The 16,279-nt window shown below is 38.7% G+C and overlaps 1 protein-coding gene across 14 annotated transcripts in view; it reads right to left on the reverse strand.

Moving 5' to 3' along the window:
* Nucleotides 1-4,493: 4,493 nt before the first annotated feature.
* The window catches only part of ZNF667 (zinc finger protein 667), a 37,900-nt gene continuing 26,114 nt past the window's right edge, over nucleotides 4,494-16,279 (reverse strand). For all 14 annotated transcript variants that reach the window (XM_054539158.2, XM_063719763.1, XM_063719765.1 and 11 more), the window contains one exon: nucleotides 4,494-7,608. In XM_054539158.2, the coding sequence (XP_054395133.2) occupies nucleotides 6,029-7,608 (1,580 nt within the window). In that variant the 3' untranslated portion in view covers nucleotides 4,494-6,028. The remainder of the gene's footprint in view (nucleotides 7,609-16,279) is intronic.

The raw sequence follows: 16,279 nt of genomic DNA on the forward strand, positions 1-16,279 counted from the left end.
AACACTTAAAAAGAATGTGTACCCTGCCTGGATTGTTTGGAATGTTTTATATTAACAAATGTCAACCAGGTCAAGTTGGTTATGTTGCTGAGGTCTTCTATATCCTTTTTTTTTTTTTGTCTACTTGTTCTATTAATTACCAAGAGGAGTGATGAAGTCTCCAATGACAATTGTCAGTTTGTCTTTCTCTCTTTTCAATTCTATCATTTTTCCTTGCAATTCAATGTGTATTCATTTAGAATTACATTTTTCCAGCCAGGCGTGGTGGCTCATGCCTGTAATCCCAGCACTTTGGGAGGCTGAGGCAGGTGGATCACCTGAGGTCGGGAGTTCAAGACCAACCTGGTGAAACCCCATCTCTACTAAAAATACAAAAATTAGCCAGGCATGGTGGCGGACACCTGTAGTCCCAGCTACTTGGGAGGTTGAGGCAGGAAAATTGCTTGAATCCGGGAGGTGGAGGTTACAGTGAGCTGAGATTGCGCCATTGCACTCTAGCCTGGGAGACGAGTGAGACAAGACTCTGTCTCAAAAAAATCAATCAATAAATAAATACATTTTCCCAGTAAACAGACCCTTTTTATCATTATGTAATCTCACTCTTTATCCCTGATTGTATTCCTTGTTCTGAAGTCTACTTCATCTGATAGTAATATAGTCATTTCTGCTTTTTTGTTAATGTTTGCATGGTGTATCTTTTTCCCACCATTTATCTATGCCTTTAAATTTAAAGTATGTTTCTGGTAGACAGCATATAGTTGGATGCTGCTTTTTCATTCAATCATAGAATCTCTGTCTTTTAACTGGTATATGTAGACCATTTACATTTGATATTTTTAAATATATAGTTAGATTAAAATCTCCACCTTGTTATCTCTATCCTAATTGTTCTGTTCTTTAGTTTTTGTTCTATTTTTGCCTTCTATGATCTAAACGACCATTTTTAATAATTCTATTTTATATTATTGTTTACATCTCATTAAACATTTTCAGTTGTTACTTTAATTGGAATATACATTCAAATAATATACAACTTAACATGTTAGTATCTTATATATTCCCATTTCCTCTGACATCCATTATGCTTGTCATATTTTACTTTTATATGCTGTTTACATGGTACATTTTTACTCTAAGACAGCCAGTTACTTTTTAAGATAAGTTTTTAAAGTTATTACCTTCATGTATTCCATTTCTGCATCTCTTCACTTCTTTGTGTATCTCCAAGTGTCTGTTGTTTCATATTCCTTCTGTTTGAAGAACTTTTCTTGTACAGTAGGTCTTCTCAATGTATTATTTTCTCAGTTTTGCTTCTCTGAGAGTATTTTTCTATCAATTTGAAAGATTTTCATGAGCATTTCATGAAGACAGATATTTTCCTTCAGCTCTTAAAAGATGCCATTACATTGTCCTCTGGCCTGCATACTTCTGATAAGTCTGCTGTAATTTTCTTAACTTTGTTCTTCTATATGTAATTTTTTCCCCTCTCTAGCTTGCTTCAAGATGATTTTCGGTGGCTTGAATGTAATATGGCTGGGGTGGTGTGTGTGTGTGTGTGTGTGTGTGTGTGTATGAGTGATTTTAATATTTATCTTTCTTGAGGTTCTCTGAGCTTCATAGATTTGTGTTCTGGGTTCATAAATTTCGGAAACATATTGGCCATTATGTCTTCAAATATTTCTTCTGTCCCATTTATTCTGTATCTTCTGAGATTCCAATTATGTGTATGTGTTGGACCAATGGATATTTTCTCAGAGCTCTTGGAGTCTCTGTTCCTTCTTGTCCTACCCTACCCCACTTATGTTTCAGTTTGAGTAACTTTTATTGTCCTAACGTCAAGTTCATTTACTTTTTCCTTGACTATGTCAAGTATATTGATGAGCCTGTTGAAGACATTGTTCATCTGCTTATTGTGTTTTTTCATTTCTAGTATTTCCATTTTATTTTATTTTATTTTTTTTTTTTTGAGACAGAGTCTCACTCTGTCTTCCAGGCTGGAGTGCAGTGGTGCGATCTCAGCTCACTGCAAGCTCCGCCTCCTGGGTTCCCACTATTCTCCAGCCTCAGCCTCCCAAGTAGCTGGGACTACAGGCACCCGCCACCACGCCTGGCTAATTTTTTTTTGTATTTTTTAGTAGAGACGGGGTTTCACCGTGTTAGCCAGGATGGTCTCGATCTCCTGAGCTCGTGATCCGCCCACCTTGGCCTCCCAAAGTGCTGGGATTACAGGCGTGAGCCACTGCGCCCAGCCCCATTTTATTCTTACAGTTTTTGTCTCTGCTCAAATTACCCATCTAATCTTGCCTGTTGTGCACTTTTCCATTATAACTCTTAAGATACTACCCATAGTTCCTTTAAATTCCATGTCAGTCCAACAGCTATGTATTTCTGAGTCTAGTTCTGATGAATGTTTTGTTTCTTGGTGGGGTAAGGTGTTCATTTTTGCATTTTTGTATGCCTTGCATTTTTTTTTTTTTCCTGAAAGCCAAGTATCTTCTGTAGAACAACAGATATGAAGGTAAATCAATTTAATTCCTGGAAACAGCATGTCTTTCTATGTAGCCTTTAGTGTGTGGGAGGTGGATGGGTAAGATTTTCATAATTATAGCTAGGAATTGAGGAAGGTTTATGGTTTGTTGTTGCTGTGGTTATAAGTTCACCATAGGTTTCAGATATGAATAGTGATTTCTTATCTTTAGGGTCAGAACTGGTTTTCCCAAGGGTCTATCTGAATGTCAGGGTGACCTTCAGGTTTAGGTCCCATTGGATTATGCTTCAGATAGCCCATCTATACTAATATATTTTCATTCATTCAAATATTTATTGAGTGCTAATCATTGAAGTATGTGTCATTGTACTAAACGCTGGAACTTGTAACTCCCCAAATACTTTATTACTGTTTGCCATTATTTTATCCATCTGTAATTTTCTCTTTAGCTTTCCAACTTTTGTGTGCCTAGTAAATTCATGTTCTTCAATACTAATTGCAAAAACAATCCCTGTCCCCATACCTCCATCACCATGAAGTTTATCATCCTCTTCTCCGTACTACCTATGCACCTTATACAGAATTCCATATTTTATTACCCGAATTCCCTGGTAAACTGTAAGTGTCTGCTGGCAAGAACAGTGTCTTACTAGTTTACATATCTGCAGGATTTAGCAGTGATTGGTCCAGGGTATTCACATGCACAATAAATGTGCAGCTAAAATGTTTGCTAATGAAAGCTGGAAATCTATAGGCATCTATTAAAAGCAAAATACTGTAATAATGGGCTCTCCTACAACAGTCTAGGAATAAAGCAAAACATTTTTCTTGCCAGTTAAGTTTTCAGGACTTTAAAAAAACACAAAGTTGATTTCCTTCTTAGTTTAGATATATTTTTTAAATTCACGTAATGCAAAATAATTTAAATAATAAATGATTCGGCCTATTAGGATATAACTGAGTTCCAAGCAGTTGGGAGGACACATGAACCCAAAGTTACTTTACCTTTATTGCACTTTCACAAATGCCTTTAAGAGCTTAAGAATAGGAGAGAATAGACAAAACTAGATGAAAAGAGGATTTTTGACTAGGCCAGAAATAAAGCAGTGAGGATATGCAATTCTCATAAGTAATTCCAAGTTAAGTTTAACTTTATCATGTATTGCCATTCTAATGCTCTCTTGAAATCCCCAAGAGGAGCAAGAAATGCAATAGGCAATGAGATAAGCCTGAGGAAATTAGGTGACTGTGGGCAGGGCATCCTCTTGTTTCTCCCCAGTCTTCAGGTGTGTCACAATTCATTTGGGACTGACATGTATTTGTATAGCAGATTGGCAGAGGAATTAACAAGCTAGAGGGTGTGTGTGTAGAAAAGAGGGGGAAAAAAAGACCTGTCTCTCCATGAGTTACCTCTGTGCTGTTTGCTCACCCATTTGCTCCAAGGGGTGGATTTTTATGCTTGCTTTACAAATACGGAAGAACAAGTTTAAATGGGAAGTTAGTTGTACTGTCCTGTATGCATGCTCACCCCTCACAATTTGGATTGCTAGTTTATCAATTGTGGTCAAAGTTAGGATGACCTAACCCATATACATTCCACACATTCCACAAAGTCATCTTAAACTTTAGGTATTCTCAAAAATAACTTTTACAGAAGGAAAACTTAAACAGAAGAGCCCAACTGTATATGATCCAATTACAAAAAAGTTATCTGATTTTATTTCTTTTATATTTGGCACAAACAGCAGAGACTGAAAGCTACTACACATGTTGAACTGCTGACAGGAAAAGAACCCAGTATATAAATCTAGGGTTTCCACTCCATATATTAGCTGGGGCTGCCATAACAAAACATCATAGACTGGGTGGCTTAAACAACAATTTACTTCTCACAGTTCTGAAGTCTGGAAGTCTGACAACAGGCCACCAGATGATTAGGTTCTCGTAGGGTTCTCTTCCTGTCCTGTAGACAGCTGGCTTCTTGCTGCATCCTCACATGGTGCAGACAGCAAGCAGGCTTTCTGATGTCTCTCTTTTTTTTTGAGATGTAGTCTCGCTCTGTCGCCCAGGCTGGAGTACAGTGGCGTGATCTTGGCTCACTGCAACCTCCGCCTCCTGGGTTCAAGCGATTCTTCTCCTTCCACCTCCTGAGTAGCTGGGACTACAGGCACATGCCAGTGTGCCCAGCTAATTTTTTGTATTTTTTTTTTCAGTGGAGACGGGGTTTCACCGTGTTAGCCAGGATTGTCTCAATCTCCTGACCTCATGATCCACTCGCCTTGGCCTCCCAAAGTGCTGGGACTACAGGCGTGAGCCACCGTGCCCAGCCTGATGTCTCTTCTTATAAAGGCACAAATCCCATCATGAGGGCTCCACCCTCATGACCTCATCTAATCCTAATTGCCTCCCAAATGCCTCATTTCCAAGTAACATCACACTGATGTTGAGGATTTTAACATAATTAATTTTGGGGGTGGGGACACAAACATTCAGTCCATAACAACTCATATTACACCACTTATTGCATACCAGTATTGTTACATGAAAATACCAATGTTTACTCATATAAATATAGATGATTTATTTCCAAATAAAACAATACTGATTTCTCCTGGCTCTGAAATCCTCGTTCTTCACTATATCTTGGTTCTTTTACTGATAGCTTGTCTCAGCCATATTAGACATTCACACCATGAAGATCATACATCCTCATAACCATGGAGATGGTACAGTAAGGTTTCTACTGTTACACACCGTTATGAATGACAACTTTATCTACCTAAAGACTCACTTTTCTTTATTCTCACCCACAAGTTTGTCAGCTGAAAGTGGCACCCTGTTTTGCTGAGAAGTTCCTTATATTTGATAATTCTAGATCTGAGAAACAGACTCAAATTCTTTCTTCTGTGACCTTAAATCAGGCTCAGAGCCCTATAATGGACTTCACAATTCTATTTTGTTGTATGTGACCAATAAATTATCATTAAAACTATGCTAGAAGTAAAATATCAGTAATTCTTTTTTTTTTTTTTTTTGACACAGTCTTGCTCTGTTGCCCAGACTGGAGTGCAGTGGCGCAATCTCTGCTCAGTGCAACCTCCACCTCCTGGGTTCAAGCGATTCTCCTGCCTCAGCCTCTCCAGAGCTGAGATTACAGGTGCACACCCACCACGCCCAGCTAATTTTGTATTTTTTAGTAGAGACGAGGTTTCACCGTGGTCTCAAACTCTTGACCTCGTGATCCGCCCGTCTCAGCCTCCCAAAGTTCTGGGGTTACAGGTGTAAGCCACTGCGCCCAGCCAGTAATTCTTATCAAATGAAAAATGATCTTCATTCACAATGACTGACCAAACTTCTGAGTTTCCTCCAGTTAATTTCAAATCCTGAGGTCAAAATCACCAATGACTTTTGCTCTTTGGCTTTCAAAGTGGGACATATCATCAAATGGTCCCATATACGCAAAATTTACATTATAGACAAATACATATTTGCCATATCTTTGATAGCCTCATTCGTTGATTTTATAGACTTGAAACAACCTTAGGCTTTTTCTTCAGAATGTGTATTCTGATGTCGAATCAGGGATGAGCTCCGACTATATGCCTTCCCACATTTACTACATTCATAGGGTTTCTCTGAAGAATGACTTCTCTGATGTCGAATAAGGTCTGAGCCACTGCTAAATGCCTTCCCACATTCATTACATTCATAGGGTTTCTCTCCAGTATGACTTCTTTCATGTAGAATAAGAGATGTGCGCTGACTAAAGGCCTTACCACATGTTTTGCATGTATATGGCTTCTCTCCAGTGTGAATTCTTTCATGTTGGGCAAGGTGTGCACTCTGACTGAAGGCCTTCCCACACTGATCACATTCATAGGGTCTATCTTCAGTATGAATTCTCTTATGTCGCGTGAGAGATATTCGGTGGCTGAAGGCTTTTCCACATTCCTCACACTGGTAGGGTTTTTCTCCAGTATGAATTCTTTGATGTTCAATAAGAAATGATTGGCGGCCGAAAACTTTACTACATTTATTGCATTTGAAAGGTTTCTCTTCAGAATGAATATTCTGATGTATTTTAAGGTTTGCAGTTCCAGAAAACATCTTCCCACATTCCTTACACTCAAATAGTTTCTTTTTCTTTGTATGAACTTTCTGATGTTGAATAAGGGATGAATGCCGATTGCAGACCTTCTCACATTTATTGCATCTGTATAGTTTTTCTCCATTATGAATTCTAAGATGCAGAATAAGGGTTGAAAGCCGCCTGAAGAGCTTGTCACATTTATCACATTTGTACGGTTTCTCTGAAGTGTGAATTCTCTGGTGAAGCATCAGGGGTGAAATCCTATTAAATAATTTCCCACATTTTCTGCATTTATAAGGATTCTCTAAATGGTGACTTCTTTGCTGTAGACTCTGACTTAAGGCCTTCGCATTTTCAGGGATTTTCTCTCCAGCATGAATTCTTTTATGTACAACAAAGACTGATTTCTTTTTGAAGCCTCTCCCACATTTATTATATTTATGTGTTTTCTTTCCATTGTGAATTTTCTTATGAAGTAAAAGGGATGACATCTGACTGAAGGCTTTCCCGCACTTTCTGCACTGGCAGACATTCCCAACAACGTGAATTTTCTGATGTATACTGAAAGACTGACATTGACTCAAGGCCTTCCCACAGTCAAGAATTTCCTTTCCATCATGAATTCTCCTATGTAGAATAAGGGTTGTTCTTTGATTGAAGCTTTCCCCACATTTATTGCATTCATGGCTTTTCTTTCCACTGTGAATTCTCTGATGAAGTAGTAGGGATGAGATCTGTCTGAAAGCTTTTCTACAATTACTGCATTCAAAAGGCTTCTCTCCCGTATGAATGTTCTGATGAAGTTTAAGAGAGAAGCTTCGACTAAAGGTTTTACCACAGTCATTACATTTTAAAGGTTTCTTCCCTGAATGCCCTTTCTTAGGTTTTATTAGGACTGAATTTTTGTTGCAGCCACTCTTTCGTGTAGGAGCTTTCTGTTGTGCAGAAACTAGTTTCTGGCAGATGCTTTGCCCAGATTTGTTGCATTGATTTGGAGGTAGCTTCTTGGTCTCACACTTAGACCCCGAGTCTGAAAGACATAAAGGAATTAAATGTTTCTCCTTTCCCATGCTGAAAAAATGAAGAGTCTACAATATAAATGTAATTATCATTATTAATCATAACAACAATTATGATTACCAAAACAATAACTTTTTAGTGTTTTATTGTGGTTTTGATGACTATACTAAAGGCTTTACAGAGATATTTAATAACCAGAGTTCAGAAGAGTCTGTAATTTGAAAATGAATAAGTCAAGATTTTATTTATAGGATAATTTTTATGCCATATATGGCACATTGAACTCCACAGGTTGTTCAATGGATAAACGTATGTTTATTAGAGAATGTGTCCAGAAAAGGCAAGTCTACAGAGACAGAAGATAAGTGGTTGCCTGGGGCTCAAGGTAGGAATGGGGATTAACTGAAAATGGACATGAGGAATCTTACAGGGGTGATAAAAATGTTCTAATACTGGATTATGTTGATGGTTACACGCTCTGTAAATTTATCCAAAATCATTTAATTATATTCTAGAAATAGTGACTTTTATGATGTTTACCTCAATAAAGTTGTAGATTTTAAAAAATGTATTCTTAAGATCAAATTTAAAAGAACTAGTAACAATTAGAATTGAGTACAGTCACGGGTTGCTTAACAATGGGGACATGTTGTAAGACATGCATTGTCAGGCAATTTCATCATTGTGTAAATGATGAATCTACATCTTACAGTAGATTTACATAAACCTAGATAGTATAGCCTACTATACACCTATGTTATATTGTATAGCCTGTTCCTAGGCTACAAACCTGTACATGATGTTACTGTATTGAATCCTGTAGGCAATTTTAACACTATGATAAGTATTTGTGTATCTAAATATACATAAATGTAGAAAAGGTACAGTACAAATACAGTTTTATGATCTTATAGAACCATGGCCATATATGTAGTCTGTTGTTGACAGGACTGAAACATTATGCAGCATATGACTGTATTTAGATATTTACAAAGGTGAAGACTTTAGCAAGAAGCAGGAAAAACTCAGAAAAACAGGTAAGAGATTAGACTAAAAGAAGAAATCTATTATATAGTAAAATAGATCAATGTGGCTGGCATAGGGTGTCAAAGTCCAAGGTGATACAAAATAACTACTTGTATGGCAAACTGACTATAAACTTGAGTGAATGTGGCATGATAAACACAGGCATTAGAACTATGCTATCCAATATAGTAGCCATTAGTCACCTGTAGCTACTGAGGAATTGAAATGTGGCTGGTTTGAGGTATAGTATGAGTATAAAACATATGCCAGACTGTGAAAATTTACTACAAAAAAGTATAAAGTATCTCATTGTAAAAATGCTGGTTATATGATATAATATGTTGGATATATTAGGTTAAATACATATATTACTAAAATTAATTTTACCTGTTTGTGTTAGGAAGTTCTTATATTGCTATAAATAAATACTTGAGTGGGTAATTTATAAACAAAATAGGTTCAATTGGCTCCTGGTTCTGTAGGCTGTACAAGCATGGTGCTGGCACCTCCTTGGCTTCTGGGGAGGCCTCAGTGAGCTCTTACTCATGGTGAAAGACAAAGTAGGAGAAGGCACATCACATGGTGAAACAAAGAGAAAGAGAGAGTGTGGAGGAGGTGCCACATATTACAATGATCAGATTCTGTAAGAATCACTCCCTATTGCTAAGACATCACCAAGGGAATGGTGCCAAACCATTCATGAGAAATCCACCCCCATGATCCAATCACCTCCCACCAGACCCCACCTCCAACACTGAGGATTAAATTTCAACATGAGATTTGGTGGGGACACAGATCCAAACCATATCACTGTTTTTAAATTTTTATTTGAATGTGGATACTAAACATTTTTTCAGTACATATGTGGCTCACATTATATTTCTATTTCATAGGTGTGCTTTAAAGGCAGACATTACTGAATTAACTGAGGTGTTTTTCATTTAACTACATAATCTTGTGACACACTTGTTAACTCTATTACCATAAGCATATTATCTTGAAAATACAGATAATAATCTCATACCTCACAAAGTTTTCATGAGAATTGGAAATAATGTGCGAAATTTCTGGCACATGCTATGACCTCTAATCTGCCATTCCAGTATTCAAAAAGCTGAGAACCAAAGAACCAAAGTCTTCTTTCCTTTTTTCTTTTCCTTTTTGAATAGACATTTGGAGTGAAACCCCATCTGAAATGCAATGAGGCTATTCATAGCCTCTATTTATTGCTCTTAGGAAGTCCTAGTCTTTGTAGCTATCTCAATGTGTTTGATTTATGCCACACATAGTATATGACCTGTTCACCTTTCTAAAATCTGCACCATTCTGAATTCTGAAACACATCTTGCTCCAAGGGTTCTACAGAAAGCTTTGTGTACCTGCAGTTGCTTAATAACTGGTAGTAGCTACCATTATAATTATTATTAGTAGAAGTTCCAGAAAACAACCAGACAAAATAAGGAATTAACAAAGGAAGATAATGGAAATGTTTATAGTGAAGCTAGCAGCATCAGTAAAACAAGAAACCCAAGATTCCTCCTATAGTCCCTTCCCACCCCACATCCCATTAAGTCACATCAGTTAAGCTGCTTCTCCCTCTCACATTTTCCTAAAACTCTTAGCTTCCCTTCCTTTTCCTTTGTACCTTCCTTTGTTCCTTCCTGTGTGGAATACTAACATATCCCCTCAGCCCATCTCCCCATCTTCAATGTGGAAATTCTTAAACCACACCAGACAACAAAATTAATCCCAGGTGAATTAGTTCAATATAAAGTACAAAATCATTACAAACTAAAATAATATGAAATCTACCCCAAATTCTTTCTAACTATGGAAATAAAAAGAAAAATTACAATGTGAATGCCAACATTTCCAATCACACAAAAATGAAAAAAACTTTCATATAACCAAATAGAAAAATAAGAGGTAAATAAAAAGTCTTAGGAAAGAATGGGGAAATATATGAAGTAAAATGTAATGTCATATGGTTAATGCATTTTCTATATGAAAGCTTACTATACAAGCAGAAAATAAAAAAGTCACTGCCAGATAAAAGGGGAAAGATAATGAAAAAACAATTCACGAGAATAAGTAAAAACAGAAAACAAATGCTAGCAAATCTATAAGAAAGATTTATGGCCTATCCAGTACGGGTAAACCAATATGGATATCCAGTCTATCCACGAGGGCTCAAGAAACAAACTGGTACTTGGGAGGCTGAGGCAGGAGGACTGCTTGAGCCCAGGAGTTTAAGGCTGCAGTGAGCCATGACTGCACCACTACACTCCAGCTTGGGTAACAGAAGACCCTGTCCCTGTCTCCTTAAAAACAAACAAACAAACAAACATGGTGACTCACGCCTTTAATCCTAGCACTTTGGGAGGCCGAGGTGGGTGGATCACAAGGTCAGGAGTTCAAGACTATCCTGACCAACATGACGAAACCCCATCTCTACTAAAAACACAAAAATTAGCCGGGTGTGGTGATGTGTGCCTGTAATCCCAGCTACTCAGGAGGCTGGGGCAGGAAAATTGCATGAACCCAGGAGGCGGAGGTTGCAGTGAGCTGAGATGGCGCCACTGCACTCCAGCCTAGGTGACAGAGTGAGACTCTATCTCAAAAAACAAACAAAACAACTAAAAAGGAGAAAATGGAAGAGCCAGATGGCCAAATAGAGCCCTCCAGCAATTGCCCCCTCTGCAGTAACACCAAATTGAACAACTATCCACAGAAGAAAACACCTTCATAGGAACCAAAAATTAGGTGAGCAATCAAAGTATCAAGCTTTAACATCGTATTCAAAGAAAGAGGCACTTGAGGAGGGTAGAAAAGACAGTCATCATATGCCTGCACCACCCCTCCCCCAATGCCTGGCAGTGCAGCATGGCAACAAGAGAGAATCTATGTGTTTGGAGGAGGAAGAATGGAGTGATGGTGGGACTCTGCATTGGAACTCAGTGCTGCCCTGTAACAGCAGAAAGCAACGTGGGGTAGAATTTGGCCAGCACCCCCAGAGGAAGCATTTAAATCAGCTCTAGCCTAAGAATTGTCCACCACAGTGGTGGAAACTTGAGTTCCAGCAAGTACCCCCACCACAGACTAAAACACTCTGGTGTCCTAAGTAAATCTGAAAGGCAGTATAGGCCACAAGGACTGCAATTCCTGGGCAAGTCCTAGTGCTGTGCTTGGCTCAGAACCAGAGGACCTGGGGTACCTGCTACCCAGTGACATACCAGTGACACACCAGCTGGAGTGGCCAAGAGAATGTTTGTATCAACTCTTTCCCAACTCCAGGAAGCACAGCTGGCAGCTCCAAGAGGAGAGGGAAGAGTAAAGAGGACATTGTCTTGCAACTTGGATATCATCTCAACCACAGTAAAAAAAAAAAAAAAAAAGTGCCAAGCAGTGTCCTGAAGGCCTCATTCTAGGCCATAGGTCCTGGACAAGATTTCTAGACCTACCCTGGGCCAGAAAGCAACTCGCTGCCCTAAAGGGAAAAACAGGCCTGGAAGAATTTACCACCTGATGAATTAAGACCTCTTGGGCTTCGAATAAACATCAGTGGTAGCCAGGCAGTGGTAGCCACAGGCCTTGGGCAAGAATGAGTACAACGCTGGCTTTGGGTCAGACCCAGCACAGTCCCAGTGTTGGTGGCCATGGGAGTGTTTGTATCATCCCTTCCCCAACTCTAGGCAGCTCAGCACAGAGAGAGAGAGAGACTCCATTCATTCAGGGAAAATAAGGGAAAAGAATGACTTCCTGGTAATCTAGGGAATTCTCCTGGATCTTACCAAAGACCACCAAGGCAGTACTTCTGTGAGTCTACAAGAGTCACAGAGTTACTGGCCATGGGGTGACCCCTAATGCAAACATGGGTGCAGTGAACAAAGACACATCCTAGCCCCTTTGAATACATGGAGAGCCTTCTCTGGAAGGACCAGTACAAACAAGCCCAGACTACAAAGATAAGAATAAATACCTAATTCATCAATGACCAGGTACTGACAAACATCCAAAAGCATCAAGACCATCTGGGAGAACATGACCTCACCAAATGAACTAAATAAGGTAACAGTGACCAGTTCTGGAGTGACAGAGCTAATGTGACCGTTCAGTCAGAGAATTCAAAATAGCTATCTTGGCCTGGTGCGGTGGAGCATGCCTGTAATCCCAGCACTTTGGGAGGCCGAGGCGGGTGGATCACCTGAGTTCAGGAGTTCGAGACCAGCCTGACCAACATGGTGAAACCCCGTCTCTACTAAAAATAAAAAAAAATTAGCTGGGCATAGTGGGACACACCTGTAATCCCAGCTGCTCGGGAGGCTGAGGCACAAGAATTGCTTGAACCCAGGAGGCGGAGGTTGCAGTGAGCCAAGATCATGCCATCATTGTAGTCCAGCCTGGGGAACAGAGATAAACTCTGTCTCCAAAAAAAAAAAAAAAAAAAGGTATTTTGAGGAAGCTCAACAAAATCCAAGATCCACAGAGCAGAAATTCAGAATCCTATCAGATACATTTAAAAAAGACACTGAAATAATTAAAAAGAATCAAGCAGAAATTCTGGAGCTGAAAAATTCAGTTGACAAATTAAAGAATGCATCAGAGTCTCTCAACAGCAGAATTGATCAAGCAGAAGAAATAGTGAGCTTGAAGATGGGCTCTTTGAAAATATAGTCAGAGAAGTCAAAGGGAAGAAGAATAATAAAGCATGCCTACAGGATCTAGTATATAGTCTCAAAAGGGCATATCTAGGAGTTAGTAGCTTTAAAGAGAAGGTAGAGAGACTGGGGTACAAAGTGTATTCAGAGATAGTAACAGAGAACTTTCCAAACCTGGAGAAAGATGTCAAAATTCAAGTACAAGGAGGTTATAGAACACCAAGCAGCTTTAATCCAAAGAAGGCTATCTCAGATAATTTAATAAACTCCCAAATGTCAGGGATAAAGACATGATCCTAAAAGCAGAAAGAGAAAATAAACAACATAAAACGGAACTCTAATACATCTGGCAGCAGATTGCTCAGTGGAAACCTTATAGGCCAGGAAAGAGAATTATGATATATTTAAAGAGCTGAAGAAAACAAAAACCTTTATCCTGGAATATTCTATCCAGTGAAAATGCCCTTCAAACAGGAAGGAGAAATAAAGATTTTCCTAGACAAACAAAAGCTGAGAGATTTTGTCAACACCAGACCTCTCCTACAAGAAATCCTATAGGGAGTTCATCAGTCTGAAAGAAAAGGATGCTAATGACCAATAAAAAATCATCTGAACATACAACACTCACTAGCAATAGTAATTGCACAGATAAATACAAAATATTATAATACTGTAATTGTGATGTGTAAACTACTCATATCTTAAGTAGGAAGACTAAAAGATGGACTGACAAAAAAACGGCAACTACAAGACACACAGTATGAAAATATAAACAACAAAAAGTTTGAAAGCACAGGAGATTAATTTAAAGTATAGGGTTTTTATTAGTTTTCTCTTTGCTTGTTTGTTGGTTTGTTTTTGCAAAGTTAAATTGTCATAAGTTTAAATTAATGGGTTATAAGATATTATTTATGAGCCTCATGCTGACCTCAAATAAAAAATATATAAGAGATACACAAAAAATATAATTCAAGAAATTAAAACATACCATCACACGAAATCACTTTCACAAGAAGAAAGACAAGAAGGAAAAAGAAAAGGCCACAAAACAACCAAAACAAATAACAAAATGTCAGTAGTAGGTCCCTACTTATAAATATTAAATGTACATGGACTAAATCTCCAATCAAAAGCCACAGAGTGGCTGGATGAATTTTAAAAAAGACTCAATGATCTGTTCCCTATAAGAAACATGATTTCCCTATAAAGACACACATAGACTAAAAATAAAGGGAGGGAAAAAAAATCCCATGCAAATGAAAACCAAAAAAGAGCAGGAGCAGCTATATTTAGATAAAATAGAGCTTAAGACAAAAAGTATGGAAAGATACAAAGAAAGTCATATAATGCTAAAAGGATCAATTCAGCAAAAGGATATAACAATTGTAAATATATACACATCCAACAATGGAGCACCGAGATACATAAAGCAAATATTTTCAGAGCTAAAGAGAGAGACAGACCACAATACAATAATTGTTGGAGACTTAACCACTTCATTTTCAGCATTGCACAAATCATCCAGACAGAAAATCAACAAAGAAACATCGGACCTAATGGACCTAATAGATATTTACAATTTCATCCAATAACTACAGGTTACACATTCTTCTCAGCACATGGATCATTCTCAAGTATAGACCATGAAATATTAGGACACAAGACAAGTCTTAAAAATCCAAAAAAAGCTGGGTGCACTGGCTCACACCTCTAATCCCAGCACTTTGGGAGGCTGAGGCAGGTGGATTGCTTGAGCTCAATAGTTCAAGACCAGCCTGGGCACCATGGTGAAATCCCAACTTTAAAAAAAATACAAAAATTAGCCAGGTGTGGTGGCACATGCCTGTAGTCCCAGCTACTCAGTAGGCCAAGGTGAGAATATTGCTTGAGCCTAGAAGGTTGAGGCTGCAGTGAGTCGTGATTGCACCACTGTATCCCAGCCTGGGTGACAGAGCAAGACCCTGTCTCAAACAAAAAAAAAAAAAAAAAAAAAAAATCTTTCAAATTGAAATCATATCAAGTATCTTCTCTGACCACAATGGAACAAAACTAGAAATCAATAATGAGAAGAACTTTGGAAAGTATACCAACACATTGAAATTAAACAATATAATACTGAATGACCAGTGGGTCAATGAAGAAATTTCTTTTTTTTTTTGAGATGGAGTTTCACTCTTGTTGTCCAGGCTGGAGTGCAATGGCACCATCTTCGCTCACTGCAACCTCTGCCTCCCGGGTTCAAGCGATTCTCCTGCCTCAGCCTCCCAAGTAGCTGGGATTACAGCCATCCACCACCATGCCCGGCTAATTTTTTGTATTTTTAGTAGAGACAGGGTTTCACCATGGTGGCCAGGCTGGTTTCGAACTCCTGACCTCAGGTGATCCACCCACCTCGGCCTCCCAAAGTGCTGGGATTATAGGCGTGAGCCACCACCCCCGGCCTGAAGAAATTTCTTAATTAAAATTTAAAAATTCCTTAAAACAAATGATAATGAAAACACAACATATGAAAACATGCTGCAACCTATGGGATACAGCAAAAGCAGTATGAAGAGAGTTTGTAACAATAAACGCCTACACCAAAAAAGTAGAAAAACTTCAAATGACCTAATGATGCATCTTAAAGAACTAGAAAACCAAGAGCAAAACAAACCCCAAATTCGCAGAAAAAAAGAAATAGTAAGGATCAGAGCAGAAAGAAATGAAATTTAAACTAAAAAACCACAAAAGAGGCCAGGTGCGGTGGCTCACACCTGTAATCCCAGCATTTTGGGAAGCCAAGGTGGGCGGATCACCTGAGGTCAGAAGTTCAAGACCAGCCTGACCAACATGGTGAAACCCCATCTCTACTAAAAATACAAAAATTAGCCAGGCGTGGTGGCGGATGCTTGTAATCCCAGCTACTCAGGAGGCTGAGGCAGGAGAATTGCATGAACATGGCAGTGGAGTTGCAGTGAGCCGAGATCGTGCTACTGCACTCCAGCCTGGGTGACAGAG

This window comes from Pongo abelii, chromosome 20 (assembly GCF_028885655.2).
Source record: "Pongo abelii isolate AG06213 chromosome 20, NHGRI_mPonAbe1-v2.0_pri, whole genome shotgun sequence".
In the NCBI taxonomy this organism is placed as follows: Eukaryota; Metazoa; Chordata; class Mammalia; order Primates; family Hominidae; genus Pongo; species Pongo abelii.